Source organism: Alexandromys fortis, unplaced genomic scaffold (assembly GCF_014885135.2).
Source record: "Alexandromys fortis isolate MF-2015 unplaced genomic scaffold, M_Fortis_MF-2015_v1.1 scaffold_33, whole genome shotgun sequence".
Taxonomy (NCBI): Eukaryota; Metazoa; Chordata; class Mammalia; order Rodentia; family Cricetidae; genus Alexandromys; species Alexandromys fortis.
The window spans coordinates 246,079-260,079 of record NW_026067917.1 but is presented as its reverse complement, the minus strand read 5'-3'; the positions used below and the strand labels follow the sequence as shown (position 1 = coordinate 260,079).

Here is a 14,001-nt window from a genome sequence, read left to right as displayed (position 1 = left end):
ATATATACTTCAAGAGGTATAACCAAGTGACTTCCCACACTGGGAAATGACTCTACCACTGAATTATATTCCCAGACCTATCCAAGCATTTTATTAGTCAGTAACCACAATGATTCTTGGGTTTTCTCATAAATGTATTGATTTGCTTTTGTTTTCTCTCTTGCATTTAAATGTGATTTTGCTTTTCCTTCTTTACAACCTCATGTTGTTTGCTTGCAAATAGACCTTGGTTAAATTTATCTTTATACCATAACATTTAAAAAAAATCAATCCACAAAAATGGGTATACCTGAATAAGATCAACACTTTCTGCCAGAGTCTGGGAAAAGTCTAAGATAGAGGCCCTCAGAACCGCTAAGGGCTAGGTCTGATCTTATTTGTTTAAGATAGGCTCATTATGACCTCAAAAACAGTACAGTAGCTGTTTATTTTAGGATTGCTTCCTATGAAACATGTGTGACAACTCATTAATAGGTACAGATCTTGTGTTCTTTCAAAAATCTCTAGTTATTATTCCTTTTTACACTAGTAGTAATATTTTTTGTTTTGTTTTCATTTTAAATATGGTTCTTAAAGAGCACAAAGTGCCTTGAACTTTTAAAAAAGTATAAAGACAAGTAAGGGATGTAAATACTCACAAGCAAACAGCAGTAGGTAAGAACAAATGACAAAAGGAAGAAGGGAAAGGCATTTCATGGACTGAAGGGTGTTGTTAGTTAGGAAATTAATGTACAAACAGGGATACAAATCCTGCCCATAGCTATTATAAAGCCAACAAAAGGCCCCCATAGTGACACAAAGCAGAGCGTTAATTTGAAAAATACAAAAAGCTCACATAATCTATTACAAGATGAATTGCAATTACATCTAAATGAGGTACATTCCTTTCATTTAAATGGATATTTTACGGGTTAATTAGCTTAGCCTAAAAAAAAAATCTTTATTTTAATCTTGGCATTGACTTTAACAGGAGCTAAAATTTCAAGCTTTAATCATGCAAATACATGTGCAAAGGTCTATCACAGTCCAAATGGAATTTTAGGTCTCCATGCTTCTCTAACTACCTTAAATTCTGACCTACATGTCGTAATTGCTTTGAGTCACAAAGGTAGTTTAATTTCTGGCCTTAGTACATGTCTTAGACATATTTCCTATTTTAGCCTTAGGATATTACTCTGATTACACTCAATGTATTTTTCTTTGTTACTTTACCATACACATGGTGTATAAAAGCTGATAAATATGATATTCTACCTTTAAAGAGAAGTAAAATTCCAGACACAATAAGAGAAAAGGTGTTTTGTCCTCTCCACCTTGTTTTACTTTTCTTATCACTAACTATCTAGTACTCTGTCAGCTGAGAATTGAGGGAAGGGGAACGTATGGCCAAGTCACAGACCAGGGCAGTCAGGCAATGATGAGTTGGCTTTATAGTCATAATTCCTGTGCTCTTCCTCAAACTGAGACAGAATACAGTTACAGGGCAGAGATAGGAGAACAGGAAGTTTCTAGGCAGCATTAGTAAAGTACAGCTCTAGGGAATGAATGTGGACATTTGGCCACATAATGCCCAGAAGGACAATGACTGAGCTCAGGTCTGTTTATGTATGCCAGCCAGGACAGTGACAAAGTATCTACATGAATACACCTTCAACTGTCTTTGTTCCTCACACTGAAAGTCAACTATTTGTTTTAAAGTATCTGAATGTGATGCTCCCTTCTGAGCATTTGTGACTTTTGATTTGTTCTATCTGCATTAAAAACTTACTTGATTTCTTCTATCCTTTTTTTTTTTTTTAATTGGAGAGGACTCAGAGTTGTTGAATAATAATAGAGTATTCAAAAGTCAAAAACATCACTCTGTAGTTAGGCAAAAACCCTTAAAATACATTCAGAGATTTGTCTGCATTTAATGTGAATTCTGTGTAATTGAATATTTGTTACATAGATGTTTTAATATGAATGTTAGAAGTTATTACTACCATTAAATTTATATGAAATTCTTTCAAAACTTTATGTTCATATAAACAATTAGTAAGTCTTAGAGCTCCTCAATTTTTCCTCTAACTCAAAAAACCTTTTGTTTTCATATTAGCAACTAGCTTGACTTTGGGATGATAGAGCAATATTTAGTATCTTTCTATGATTCCACAAATTGAAATTCAGTTGTTTGCGAGCTATTTTCAGATCAGAATTTCACCAACTTATTTTCTAAGTTGTTAAGAATTATTAATTTTTCATTGCTTTCTTTCCTCCTACCTTTACTTATTTTCTCACTAACTCTACAACTTTCATGAATCTTTTTCATAAGTTTTAACATTTAAATATTTTACTATTTCCATCTAAATTCTCAGGCAGCTGTTTTGCATTTGAAGGCAATGTGGATAACTCTCTAATCAGACCACTTTTTCATACTTTAGTCTAGGTAATAGCCATGGTCTCTGCTCCATTTGAAATAGGAATATTGCAGCATTGCAGGGTCTAAGTACACCAGCTACAAACACTCGACTAATGGAAGCCTCCTTCTTGACTCACAACTCTTACAATGACATAATTAAGAACGGTTAACACCCTTTTATCTGAAAAGATTCTGCCTATTATCAAATATCTCTGTTTGAAACAAAGTTCTTGTTAGCCACACGAGACAGGAATCTCATAGGCTATAAATGGTACTGTTTTTAGTCACAACATAGAGTACAGCATACTTTTATAAGGCTAGTTACAGAACTATCCTTTTCTCTTTATCTTTATTTTCCCTATGCATGCATATGTCACAATTCTTTAAACAAAAAGTCTCAACTTCTCTTCCCCCACTTAAGTAGCTTGCTTTTATTTTTACTTCGTTCGCTTTGTTCTGGAAAATCATGGGACTTGTACCAGAATCAGGAACTCCTAATTATATGTTTTTTTTTTTTTTTGAAATCCAATAAAGAATATATCTGCTTTGAGAAAGTATGTAGTAGGCGCCTACATTTTTCTGCAGACTTAAAAGTATTTGGTTGATCAGTGGTAGCAGATCTTGACTCTCAGAGTTCAGACTTCAGAGACGTCCAGTCTTCCATGCAGCCTCTTCTCTGACATCACGTCGTTCCCCTTTGACTTGGACCAAAGCCCTCTATCTGCTTCTAGTTATTAATAGACTTCATAGTCTAATACCAAGTCAAAAAGACAAAGATCAGAAAATGAACGAATTTATAATGAAAATGTCTGATGTCCTAAAGTAGATGATGAAGACTTGGATGATGAATTTGGAAATACGTGAGAAGTATCTCAGGTAATTAAACGATATATTATATAGTGCCTGCTGGAAAAATTTTAATAGTATGGGTGGGCTCTCACTGATATTACAAGAACCACCATAAGCACCATCCAAATGAATGAGGTTATTAGCACTTTCTCCACAGTGTCAAATGGTAGGGCGACCTGGAGAGGACAGAGTTGTGAGGGCACTCTCAATTGGTGAGAGTAGGAATAAAGAACATTAATTTGAATATAATGAACAAATATTTCAAAAGTGAAGACATGTTGAGTCTGAATGTAGTAGGTCTATGAAGATGGATGCTAAAAAGAAATCCCACACTAGTTAAGAATTGAGTATAATAAAGGGTTACTTATTTAGGGGTAGATTTACAGATCACAGTTCTCTGCTTGAATGGAGAACAGCAACTGAATCCAGCAGTTGGAAGAGAGCGGGAATGGGTGCTTTACATTGGAATTTATAGTATAAGAGGCCATGCCCAAGTGGGCAGGTAACTTAAAGGCTACTGGCTGTAGGATTTCCTACAGCAGATTTATGTATATTTAAATCTAAATTGCCTCTATCTGAATAAACCACTATACTTACAAGCCTGCTGATCCCCTGATAGTGTGACTGCGCTTAGGCCACCTCCTTTCTTCAGCTGATGAAAGGTGAGGGAATATTACTCATAAAATTTACTCTAAAGTTACAGGGAAGTATAACAAACATATCCAAAATTAGGCAAATTTAGTTCTTGTTTATCATATGATAACCAAAAATTATCTCCTTTGGAGAAATATTACAAAAAAATAGAATTTAAAGACATTGTCCATGCTGTAGTACAAAAAAAAAGAACTTAGAATAGCTGGTAAAAAGTACCCAAATTTTAGTCATTAATTATAGATTTCAGAATATCACCTTGTGCTTGTATAGTGCCAGTTGCTTCTTAGGTGGGAACACAATGAGGTGGACTTTGTTTGTCTTTGTCCTTGTTTTCAGTTTGTCTGTTATTTTTTCATATATGAACCAAATATCAACATACAGCTGACAGCTGGGAAGTTGTTAATCTCACTCTTATTTTACTAAATTAACAATATGTTAAGACTATAGTTGTCTGGAAGAAGCTTCCCACAAGTATTTTTCATACTGATTTGAAAATATCAATTGCTTTCCAATATTGGTTGATAGCGCTAAGGTTTTGGATTTTGACAAGCAGGTTTTCCCAGAGATTGAAAACAAAAATGTGATGGGGAATTATTTCTTCCCCTCCTCCTTTCCCAGAAGTTCTCTTTCCTCCTTTTCTTTTTTCTTTTGCATTCTACTTAGAGAAGAAAAGTAATCTCAGTGTTTTCCCTGAATGTTTTCCTTCACGAGAAAAATCTCCAGTATTGCCAATTGTAATAGAACTTTTCAAATGAATCAGCTCAGCTTTTAAAGCCCTGTGTGGTGATCGCAATGATGATACACCACCACTGACTCAAAACTACTCATACTTTTTCAGGAAAGACAGATTATTCAACAATTCTTCAGAATTTCTAGGCCTTATTTACCAAACATGAACTCCAAATGAAAAGAAGATCTCTGTCTTGAAATGAATGTTTCTTTGGGCAGACCCATGCTCTAGAGTCCTTTCCATTTTTTAAATTAGTTGATGAGGGGTCTTAAAATATACTGGACCGTTTCAAGTCCTATTTGATCACTGGGATAGAACCATTCCCACTGGTTCCTTTCTGTATATGTCTAACTAACCAGCTCTTATTTTGCTTCTGTTATTTATATTATAGCTAAATATTTGCTTGTAGAGCTATTGTGTATAATCAATATGATAAACAAAATGAAAATGAATGGAACAAAAAGAATGAGTAAGACAACTTTTATGGTTTGCTGATATTTGCTTTTCATTCACAGTCTTAGAAAGCAAGTGGTTTGTTGAATTAAGCTTTCGTATGATTATGTTGAAACAAAGAGCCAGCCCTATGAGATTTTTTTTTAATGAACCATTTGTCAAAGACAACTAACTTTAAATTCTATTTTGTTTAAACAAGTTCAACAGGGCACATTTTGGCTATATTTTCAAATTCATAAAGAGAGGAGTAGAGAATTATATTATAGTTTATTACTATCCGGACAATCAAAACCATGAACTAATAGTCCATGCATTTTAAGACTATGGTACATTTCACAATTTAGTATTATAGTGTCTTTTCAGTTTTATGTTTATTTGTTACTTAACTAAATTTCTGAACCAAAAAAAAAAACCAAAAAACAAAAAAAGTTTTTCATGTTGATTTTCAAGAAATAGACAAAGCTCTTCTGAAACTGTGGTCAGCATTTTTCAGCAAATTGATTTGCTTTCTGAGGGAAGGCCACTCTGGCATGGCCTTGCTTACCGTGCAGAGATATCTATCAAGCAGTGTGCACGTACACATTCAGTTCTGTGGTTAGATTCACAACCATGGTTACATCAGGCATTTCTCCAAAGCTCAGGAGTTAGGGACTGGTAATTACAGCAAATTGTTTATTATAAATAATGCATGTATGTTCTGCATGAGCTATGTGGGATTTTAGCCCATTTGGTAAAATATAGCTGCATAATGCTTTGTTTGTATTACATTACTGATGATTGACAGGGAAGAACGTTGGCAGTGATGTAGATGATTGTGGGGCTACCTTGAAATTTTCAGTTCAAGTGGTGATCTCTTCTCTTTTTCTGTGTGCTTGTCTAGTCTCGGCAGACACCTGAGGGTGAGTTCCTTCCCCTTGACCAACTTGAACTGGATGTAGGTTTTAGCACAGGGGCAGACCAACTTTTTCTTGTGTCCCCTCTCACAATTTGCCACGTGATCGATGCCAAAAGCCCCTTTTATGACCTATCCCAGAGAAGCATGCAAACTGATCAATTCGAGGTTGTCGTCATCCTAGAAGGCATCGTGGAAACCACTGGTGAGTAAAACATAGATGTGCCATCAAGTGTTTCATTTAGAATTCTCTATGTTGTACCTGCAATAACTGGCCTAATGTCTCTTTTCACTAGCATTAAAGTAAAGACTTGTCATTTAACATACTGATTGCATATAATACTTTACAAATGAAGATTGTTGTTCTGGTGGCTATAAACCTGATATTAACCTAGGAATAGTGATTAAAACTAAACTGAGGTGATGTCTTAGCAATCTATTCTGTTTTAATAACACACTAAGATTTCTTATGATAATTATTTTTCTTTCAAAATTTAAGGTTAAGAAATAGTTGGGTAATTAGCGATCAGTCTGAATTCAGAATGTGTATTCCTGACCTGTGGTGCTAAAATGGTGGGTGGTGGGAATTCATTGATGAAGCTCTGACATCTACTCTGTGAAGCCTCAGGGAAAGTGTCCCGTGTGTCTGTGCACACAGAAGCAGTGGTATTGTTTTAGAGCAGAGCATCAGTTTTCGTAGGTAAAACTAACTATAGCCTTCTTCTCAAAACAGGACTTAGTTTATTCCTGCTTCAGTTTGATTTATCTTTCTGTATTCAATGCCATTAGAATGCTCAAAAATAATTTGCTACTCTCTGAGGAGGGTTAGGCAGGCAACGAAAAGAACTAATAAATGTAAGTGATTTGAGCCATAAGCATTGCCATTTAAGTTTGGAGCCTGCTGAGTGTTTGAGACTCATACATGACTACCTACATAATTATGTACGTGCATGTGTATGCAACTTGATTTTTGCATTTTTCTTCAGGTAATAAAGAGGTAAGAAAGATTTTAGTTTTTCTCCTTTCATTTTTCTTTTGTAGATCAATACCATCTTAATCTCGAAACGCTAACTGTTAATGTAAGGTAATACTGGATTTAAGAGTGTCAAAACTAGAAATGCAGGTTTCATTCTAGGATGTGTCTTTGATTGCATTGCACCACTTGTCCAAGCAGTGGGAAGGTTGCTGCTGTCTTTCATATCTGTGACATAGTGACTGCTTGAATAAAGCAAGGTACCTTTTGTCTCCAAACTGAGTTTTTCTCCTTTTATAGTGAGGGCCATTTATTGATGGATTCACAATGGACCTTTAACGTTGCCTTGGTTATTAATATTTAGCTTAAAATTAAGGTTCTTCAAAAGAGTGACAAAAGATTTATTAATCTAGTAGATTAGAAATTTGACTTTTGTGCATTTGTATAGTTACACTCCCCATTTTGTTTTCTTGCTTTTTGTTGTTTTCTTTTAATTTTTACAAGATTGTTTGAGCATTTTTTAAATTGATTTCATTGAGCTACACATTTTTCTCTGCTCCCTTCCTTTCCTGCCCTCTCCCCTTCAACCCTCTCCTATGGTCCCCCAATTTACTGTCTCTTTCCACTCTCCGTGTAGATTAGATCCATGTATATCTCTCTTAGGGTCCTCATTGCTGTCCAGGTTTTCTGGGAATATGAATTGTAGGCTAGATTTTTTTTATTTTAGAATCAAATAGTGTCAGTATGCTTATAAAATTGCTACCTAATAAAGGAACCAATTTAAATTTACTTTAGATGGTAATTTTTAAGCACGAAAACATTTCCTTACAAAATCAGTTTAAGGACGAATTGCTTCCTTAGTTCTTGTGTGTGTGTGTGAGTGAGTGTGTGTGTGTGTGTGTGTGTGTGTGTGTGTGTGTGTGTGTGCATGTATGGGTGAGCTCTCAGGGTCCAGAAGCTGGAGTTACAGGCACTTATGAGACACATATCTGGGTACTGGGAAGGGAGTTAAGATCCTTTGAAAGATCAATAAAATCTTTTAAGTCCTGATTCATCTCTCCATCCCTTTATTTTGTGTTTCTTGACCTTGTAATGTTTGAAAAATCTAAATCAAGTTGTCTATATATTAGTTGTACTTGTACCTGATCTTCATATAATCATTAATTTTTTGTGTGTGCTTAATAATGCTTTTTGTTATTGTTTCTATATCCGTATCTTAATGGTGGATGCCGAAACATGTTACTTTGTAATTTTAGCTCTATTTCAGAGCTGTTTAAGGTCAGCTTGAATTCTGCACCATCAATTATTCATTATTATTATTGATTTTATTTTGATGACATTCTTAACTCTTGCATTTTTATTTCATCTGTTTTGATGAAAGTCAACTGGCTGAGAATACTTTGCACAAGTAATGAGAAACTAGGATGGGGATGTAATTTCTTACTTGGAGATTGTTTTTCATGACAAAGAGCACATATTCTTCCTTTAAAAAAATCTCTTATTAAGCAAAATACAAAATGAAACCACTGCTTATAACACATTACTTTATGGAAAATTCTTCTGATACTTTGTTTATATATTTGACACAGCTAATAGACTCTTACAGTATTCAAATTCTGAAAAACCTACTTCCAGACCCCATGTCTCAGCTTAATCAAAATTTCACATTTTTATTTCACATGTTCATTTAACATTCTTATTGAAACACACTGTGATTCCATATTGAATTGTTTTGTCCCATATGCCTGTATCCACAGTAAAAATATTCTTTCTCATAGTATTTACTTTGGGGAACAAGGGAGAGAGGGTCAGTGTGACTTATAAGGCAAGAACATGATGTTTTTTCCTCCAGTTTTTGGATACAGAACCTTGGCATTGAACTTGTGCTTTGTGTAACTTTCCATCATGTTTGAAATTAAAGAATCTACATTGTGTCATTCATTAACTTACCATGAAAGTATTTAATATATGTTATGTGTTTGCAAGATTCTAGGGAACTTAAAGGTATAGTGGTGACTTAGATAGGGCCCCCTCTAGGCTTTATATTGTGTCAGAAACATACTATGTTATTTAAATAAGATAAACATTATCTTTCTCAAGAATTAAATAAAAGCAAATCAAAATACATACTTAACTCCAAAACCAGGTAATGGGGCGGTTAAATGGCTGAAGAGCACTTTAGATTGATGCTTAGAAAGATACTCTAAGGGAGGTGACACCTGGGGGTAGGCATGGTGGGAGAATAGGAGGGGTGGGAGGTGAACTGTGGTTGGAATGTGAATTGAAATAAAAAAAATTAGAAAAAGACAAATCTCGGTTGGTGAATGTAAGGGCAGAAGATGACAGGTCTTCAGGGATTGTTGGTGCAACTGCCTGTGTGTGGAATAGGCTTGATTTGTTTTGGTAGCTAAGGACGTGAAGTATAATGTGAGACAGTAAAGAGGAGGCCTAGCCTTCATTGCATAGCCTTTACTTCACTGTAAGCATTGGGAGTTACTTAGATGAGTACTCGTTTAGTCAACGTGGCTTGTGTACAACAAAACTCCATTTTACCCATCTGATATGTAGTTTATTTAGAACTTAGTAACTAGTGTCTTCGAAACATATGCAGTTCTAGAGAGTGCCTTCTCTCCTGTCAATCATCCTTGCCTTCTGCCCCTGTGCACCGGCACTCCCTAACCAGTCACTTCAAGACAATCCTTTACTAAGAATTTTTAAATTTCATGTTGCTTTGCTTCTTCCTGATGATCCCATGGTCTCAGAAGGAATGGACATGACCAGGGGATAAGAAATCAGTGTCTCCCTACTTTACACGAAGAGCTAGGTAGCAGGCAGCCTAAGAAGATCTGAATTAACCCTTTTTCCTTCCCTTGGAAATATCCAGTGGCCAGACTCAGAGATTGCTGCTCTGCTGCATTGAAATGAGTCAGGCTCCCATGCATGCCACAGCCTGCCTCGTTTTCAGCAATAGCCTTTGTGTCCTCGCTCCCAGAGCAAGTCCCTGCCATAGAATATACCTCTACCTTCTGTTCTCTGCACCGCGTCTCCCTGGAGAGTGAGCACTGCTGGACGCAAACAAAGCCCTGCAGATTTGGCTCATTAGAACTGGATGCTTTCAGCCTTCAATCTGGTTGCTGCTGCTATTTGGCAGTCTTTTTTAATTGTCTTTTCTGTACTCTCCGACTCAGTCCCCATGAGATCTATTTTAGACCTTTCCTCTGTCTCCATACCCCCAGTTCCAGCTGTCCCATCCCTTTCCTGGCATGCTATCTCTCCACCTCGTCTATTAAAAACTATATGACACTTCAGTTTTTCTACAGGTCTTTGCTTTAACCCTTTCTTTTCCTGGTATTTGTTATGAAGGCTGTCCTTTTTATTTAGTTTTTCTTTTTATTCTCTTCTGAGACAGCTTCATATTCTCTCATCAGGCTGGCCTGGAACACACGGCAATCTTGCCTCAGCCTCCTGAGTGCTGCTCAAACCCTCAAACCCTTGTGAGATAGTTTACCAGACTTCTGCTCCTGATGCACTGCTACCTACCACCAACGTATCATATTTACTATCTACAGCCATCTGTCCATTGGTCCCCTTGCTATGCCCCCAAATCCCCATTCTTTCTTCATGGGAAAAAATACCATCATCTTTCCTTTTTTGCTTTGAAGATTCCCTCCCCCTCCCCCTTGGGAGTCAGAGGCATGACCTACTCCTCCCATGCCTTTGCCTTTCTTTCTTTTTAGTTTATTTTTTCTAGTCATTCTTTATGTCCTCATTTCCACATCTTGGTCTTTATCATCTATCCTACCGGTTCTCCCAAGTTCCCTGAATTGCTTAGTATTATTTTTTAATCAGTCATAGCTTTCACTTCTCCGTCATTCTACTATTCATCTCCCGCAAGGAAATCTTTCAATCATGATTTTGTAGATCCTATTTATTCCACATCATTTTCTACTTAGTTGCTGAATTTTAATTCAGAGTTCCCTTCTCCTGGTATCATGGCATCTTATTTTCCAATTATAAAGTTTTTTTATTTTGGATCATTTATCTCTTTTACCAACATATTTTATCACAGACCACCTCTTTCCTTCAGGACTTATTTTTTCTCGATGTTAGAAAATATATAAATTAAAAAAAAAGAGAATTCCTGATCTTCCGGCTTCTTCTGTGAGGAAAACAAGAGACGGGAGGAAATGCATCATGTAAGTAAAGGGAAGGTGCTGTTAAATACAGTAATGATGGGCGGGAGACACTGGGAATGCAAAGCCCAAAAGACCGCAGCGAAAAGTGGACCGCTGAACTCTGAGCAGAAGAAATAGCCCAGATAAGGTGGTTATAGGTAAAGATTCCAGCAGATGGGAGTGTTCCCAGACAGACGCCTCTATTCTGAGTAATGTCTGCTTTTTTTGCTTGCTGTGTGGTTACCTTCTTACTATGTTTAGGCATGCATCATGATGGTACTTGGAAACCAGTTGCTCATATGAAGATTTAGCTTTTGTAAGATCTCTGCTCACTAGCATATTGTATAATAAAGCCTAGGGCATTTGCTTAACACCCACTTTGGTTATAAGCCTGTGCTTGAAAATACTAACAACAACTACATAAATATGCACACATTATTATTTTTTTTGGAGAAAACTAGACTATACCTCTTTCTCTAAAGTTCATACATTCATACTCATGCTTGCCTCTCATCTTTATTATCATTTTAATTTTCATTGCTTTGGATGTCATTTCTATCTTTCCCAAGACTGCAAGAGCAGCATAGGCTCTGGGTTTTTCTTACGCACTTTAGCACTTAGTTTCCTTAACTAGGTCATTAAGACTTATTAATCATGTAAGGGTTATTGCTTAAACTGCTCCTTTCAGAAGGTGTAAAAGGTACAAATATGCAAAAGTAGAAACTTTTTCTTAATTTTATTTGCTGTGCTATTAACAGGCGGATATATTACCTCTTAAAGTGTTTATATTTGATATAGTACTGTGCTCAGCGTGGCGTTCCATGATTTACGTTACTATATTATCTTTTGTTGCTGCCTGTATGCCAATTTATAATGCTAGGTCATTAATCTGAATGACTCCATTGTATGCTGACACATGCCTATCTGGCTCTTACAGCTAAGCCTCTAATCTAGATTCTTTAACTTTCTATTTTCTCTTTAACAAGACAAACACTCTTGATAGCTTCAATTCATTTACTCCCTACTAGCTATTTTAGATAAACTACAAGGGCATGCTGGTCAGTTTTTGTTTGTATAACATAAACTAGGATTATTTTAGATGTAGGAACCTTAACTGAAAATCCCTCCTCCCGCCCTCAGATTGGCCTGTGGGTGTGTCTGTGGATCATTATCTTCCTTCCAAATTCGGTTTTGGTCAGTGTCTGATAGTATGGTAAAGCAAGCTAGGACACTGAATCAACAAACATATAAATCTGCTGGCCTTTATTTTAATTTTTCATTAAATTTGCAATTTTTCCATCGTGTTGGTGATTTAACTCAACTTCTTGCTGGAGTTAAACAAGCCCTGTACCATGTCATCACATTTTCAATCCAGTTGCTTTTAATTATGCTTTAGGTTTATTTATTAATTTATGCTTATGAAGGTTTTGCCTGTATATATGTATGTATGCCGTGCACACTTCAGGCATCTGCAGAGTTCAGAAGAAAGCATCAGATCATCTGGGAGTGCAGGTACTGAGAGTTGAGTGCTGGCATTCAGAAGATGGAATTTAACCTGCGTCCTTTGCAAGAGTAACAAGTGCTCTTAACTACTGAGTCAACTTTCCAGCTGCTTTCTCTTCTTAAATAGGCAATATATCTCAGGAGTCCTATCTGAGTCCCATCTTAGTATCAATAAGCAGCTGCAAATTAAGGTGCTCATTTCTTTCTATATCCACCCAAAGTAAACATTGTAAAAATGTTTGTCATTATTTTAAAACCTTTGATTAGTGATGAGTAAGAAAGCATTCTTCTCCCTGCCTGCCTACTGGCTACGTCGCTTGTCTTACAAATTGTCAGATAATAAGCCTACTTTTGATTAATAATATACTTGTATAATTAGTAAGGTAAGGTCCCTGGTAGGTCTTATTTCTTGAGAGAAACATTTTCTTTAAACAAATCCAAGTAAGATTATTGTATTTATTTCATAAGTACTTTATTACAGACAAGGCAGAAGGTTTTGTCCTTCAAGAATGGTATCTTAGCTTTAAGACCAGCAATCATGACCACTGAGGGTTCATTTTGCAAAGGGCGTCACAGACACTTTGGAATGCTAAGGGAAATATAGATTGACTGATCAAAGACAAGCCTAGACTGATTCCTGGATAACTTTCAAATGTAAAGTACAGACAAGACTGTGAAAAGTATTAACTAAGAATGTGTCGTCCTGGTGATACTTCACGGTAGAAAGTTCCCTCTGGCAGCAGGTGGAAGATTGATTCAGTGGATCTGAGCCGGACTACAGACCAGTCATTAGGTTGTTACAACAGCCCAGAGCAGAGGTAATTGAGCTCTGTTTGCAATTTGATGCAACTCTGTGGCTGTTGGAAGTAATGAAAAAGGCCTCAGGTTTGAAAGCCGTTACTTGTGATTAAACAGAGAAGGGGGGACTGGGGAGCTGGAATTTTTCCCACAGACATTCCACTAGTTACTGAGAAGCCTAGACATCTAGGGCAGAAATGGGATGGGGTGGGGTCTGGATTCATAAATAAAACAGCAGTGACGAACTGTTGACACGTTTTCTGACCAATGGAAAAATCACTAAAATGTTCTAAAAAGAATAATTCAAAGATTAAAACATCTCACTCTCTTAGTAATTGTGAAGTGTGATTATTTTCTTTTCTTAAAAATTTGATGGTATTTAGCTTTATTATCTGTCATCAGTCATTGGACCTTTATGATTTATTGGGAAACAATGATCATCAAACTGTTTTGGTAATGTCTGGCTATGGGTCTCTTTCTTTGCTCCCATTTACTTCAGGGGGAAACTTCTTTGATGGTGACTGAACAAGGCCTGGATCTAAGAGTACAGTAGCATGTCATTTGGAATCATTTTAT

At 36.3% G+C, this 14,001-nt stretch overlaps 1 protein-coding gene across 1 annotated transcript in view; it reads left to right on the top strand.

The window, feature by feature from the left end:
- The window catches only part of Kcnj3 (potassium inwardly rectifying channel subfamily J member 3), a 128,978-nt gene that overhangs the window by 4,101 nt on the left and 110,876 nt on the right, over nt 1-14,001 (top strand). Inside the window, exon 2 of the mRNA XM_050140014.1 lies at nt 5,965-6,181. Coding sequence (XP_049995971.1) covers nt 5,965-6,181 — 217 coding nt within the window. The remainder of the gene's footprint in view (nt 1-5,964; nt 6,182-14,001) is intronic.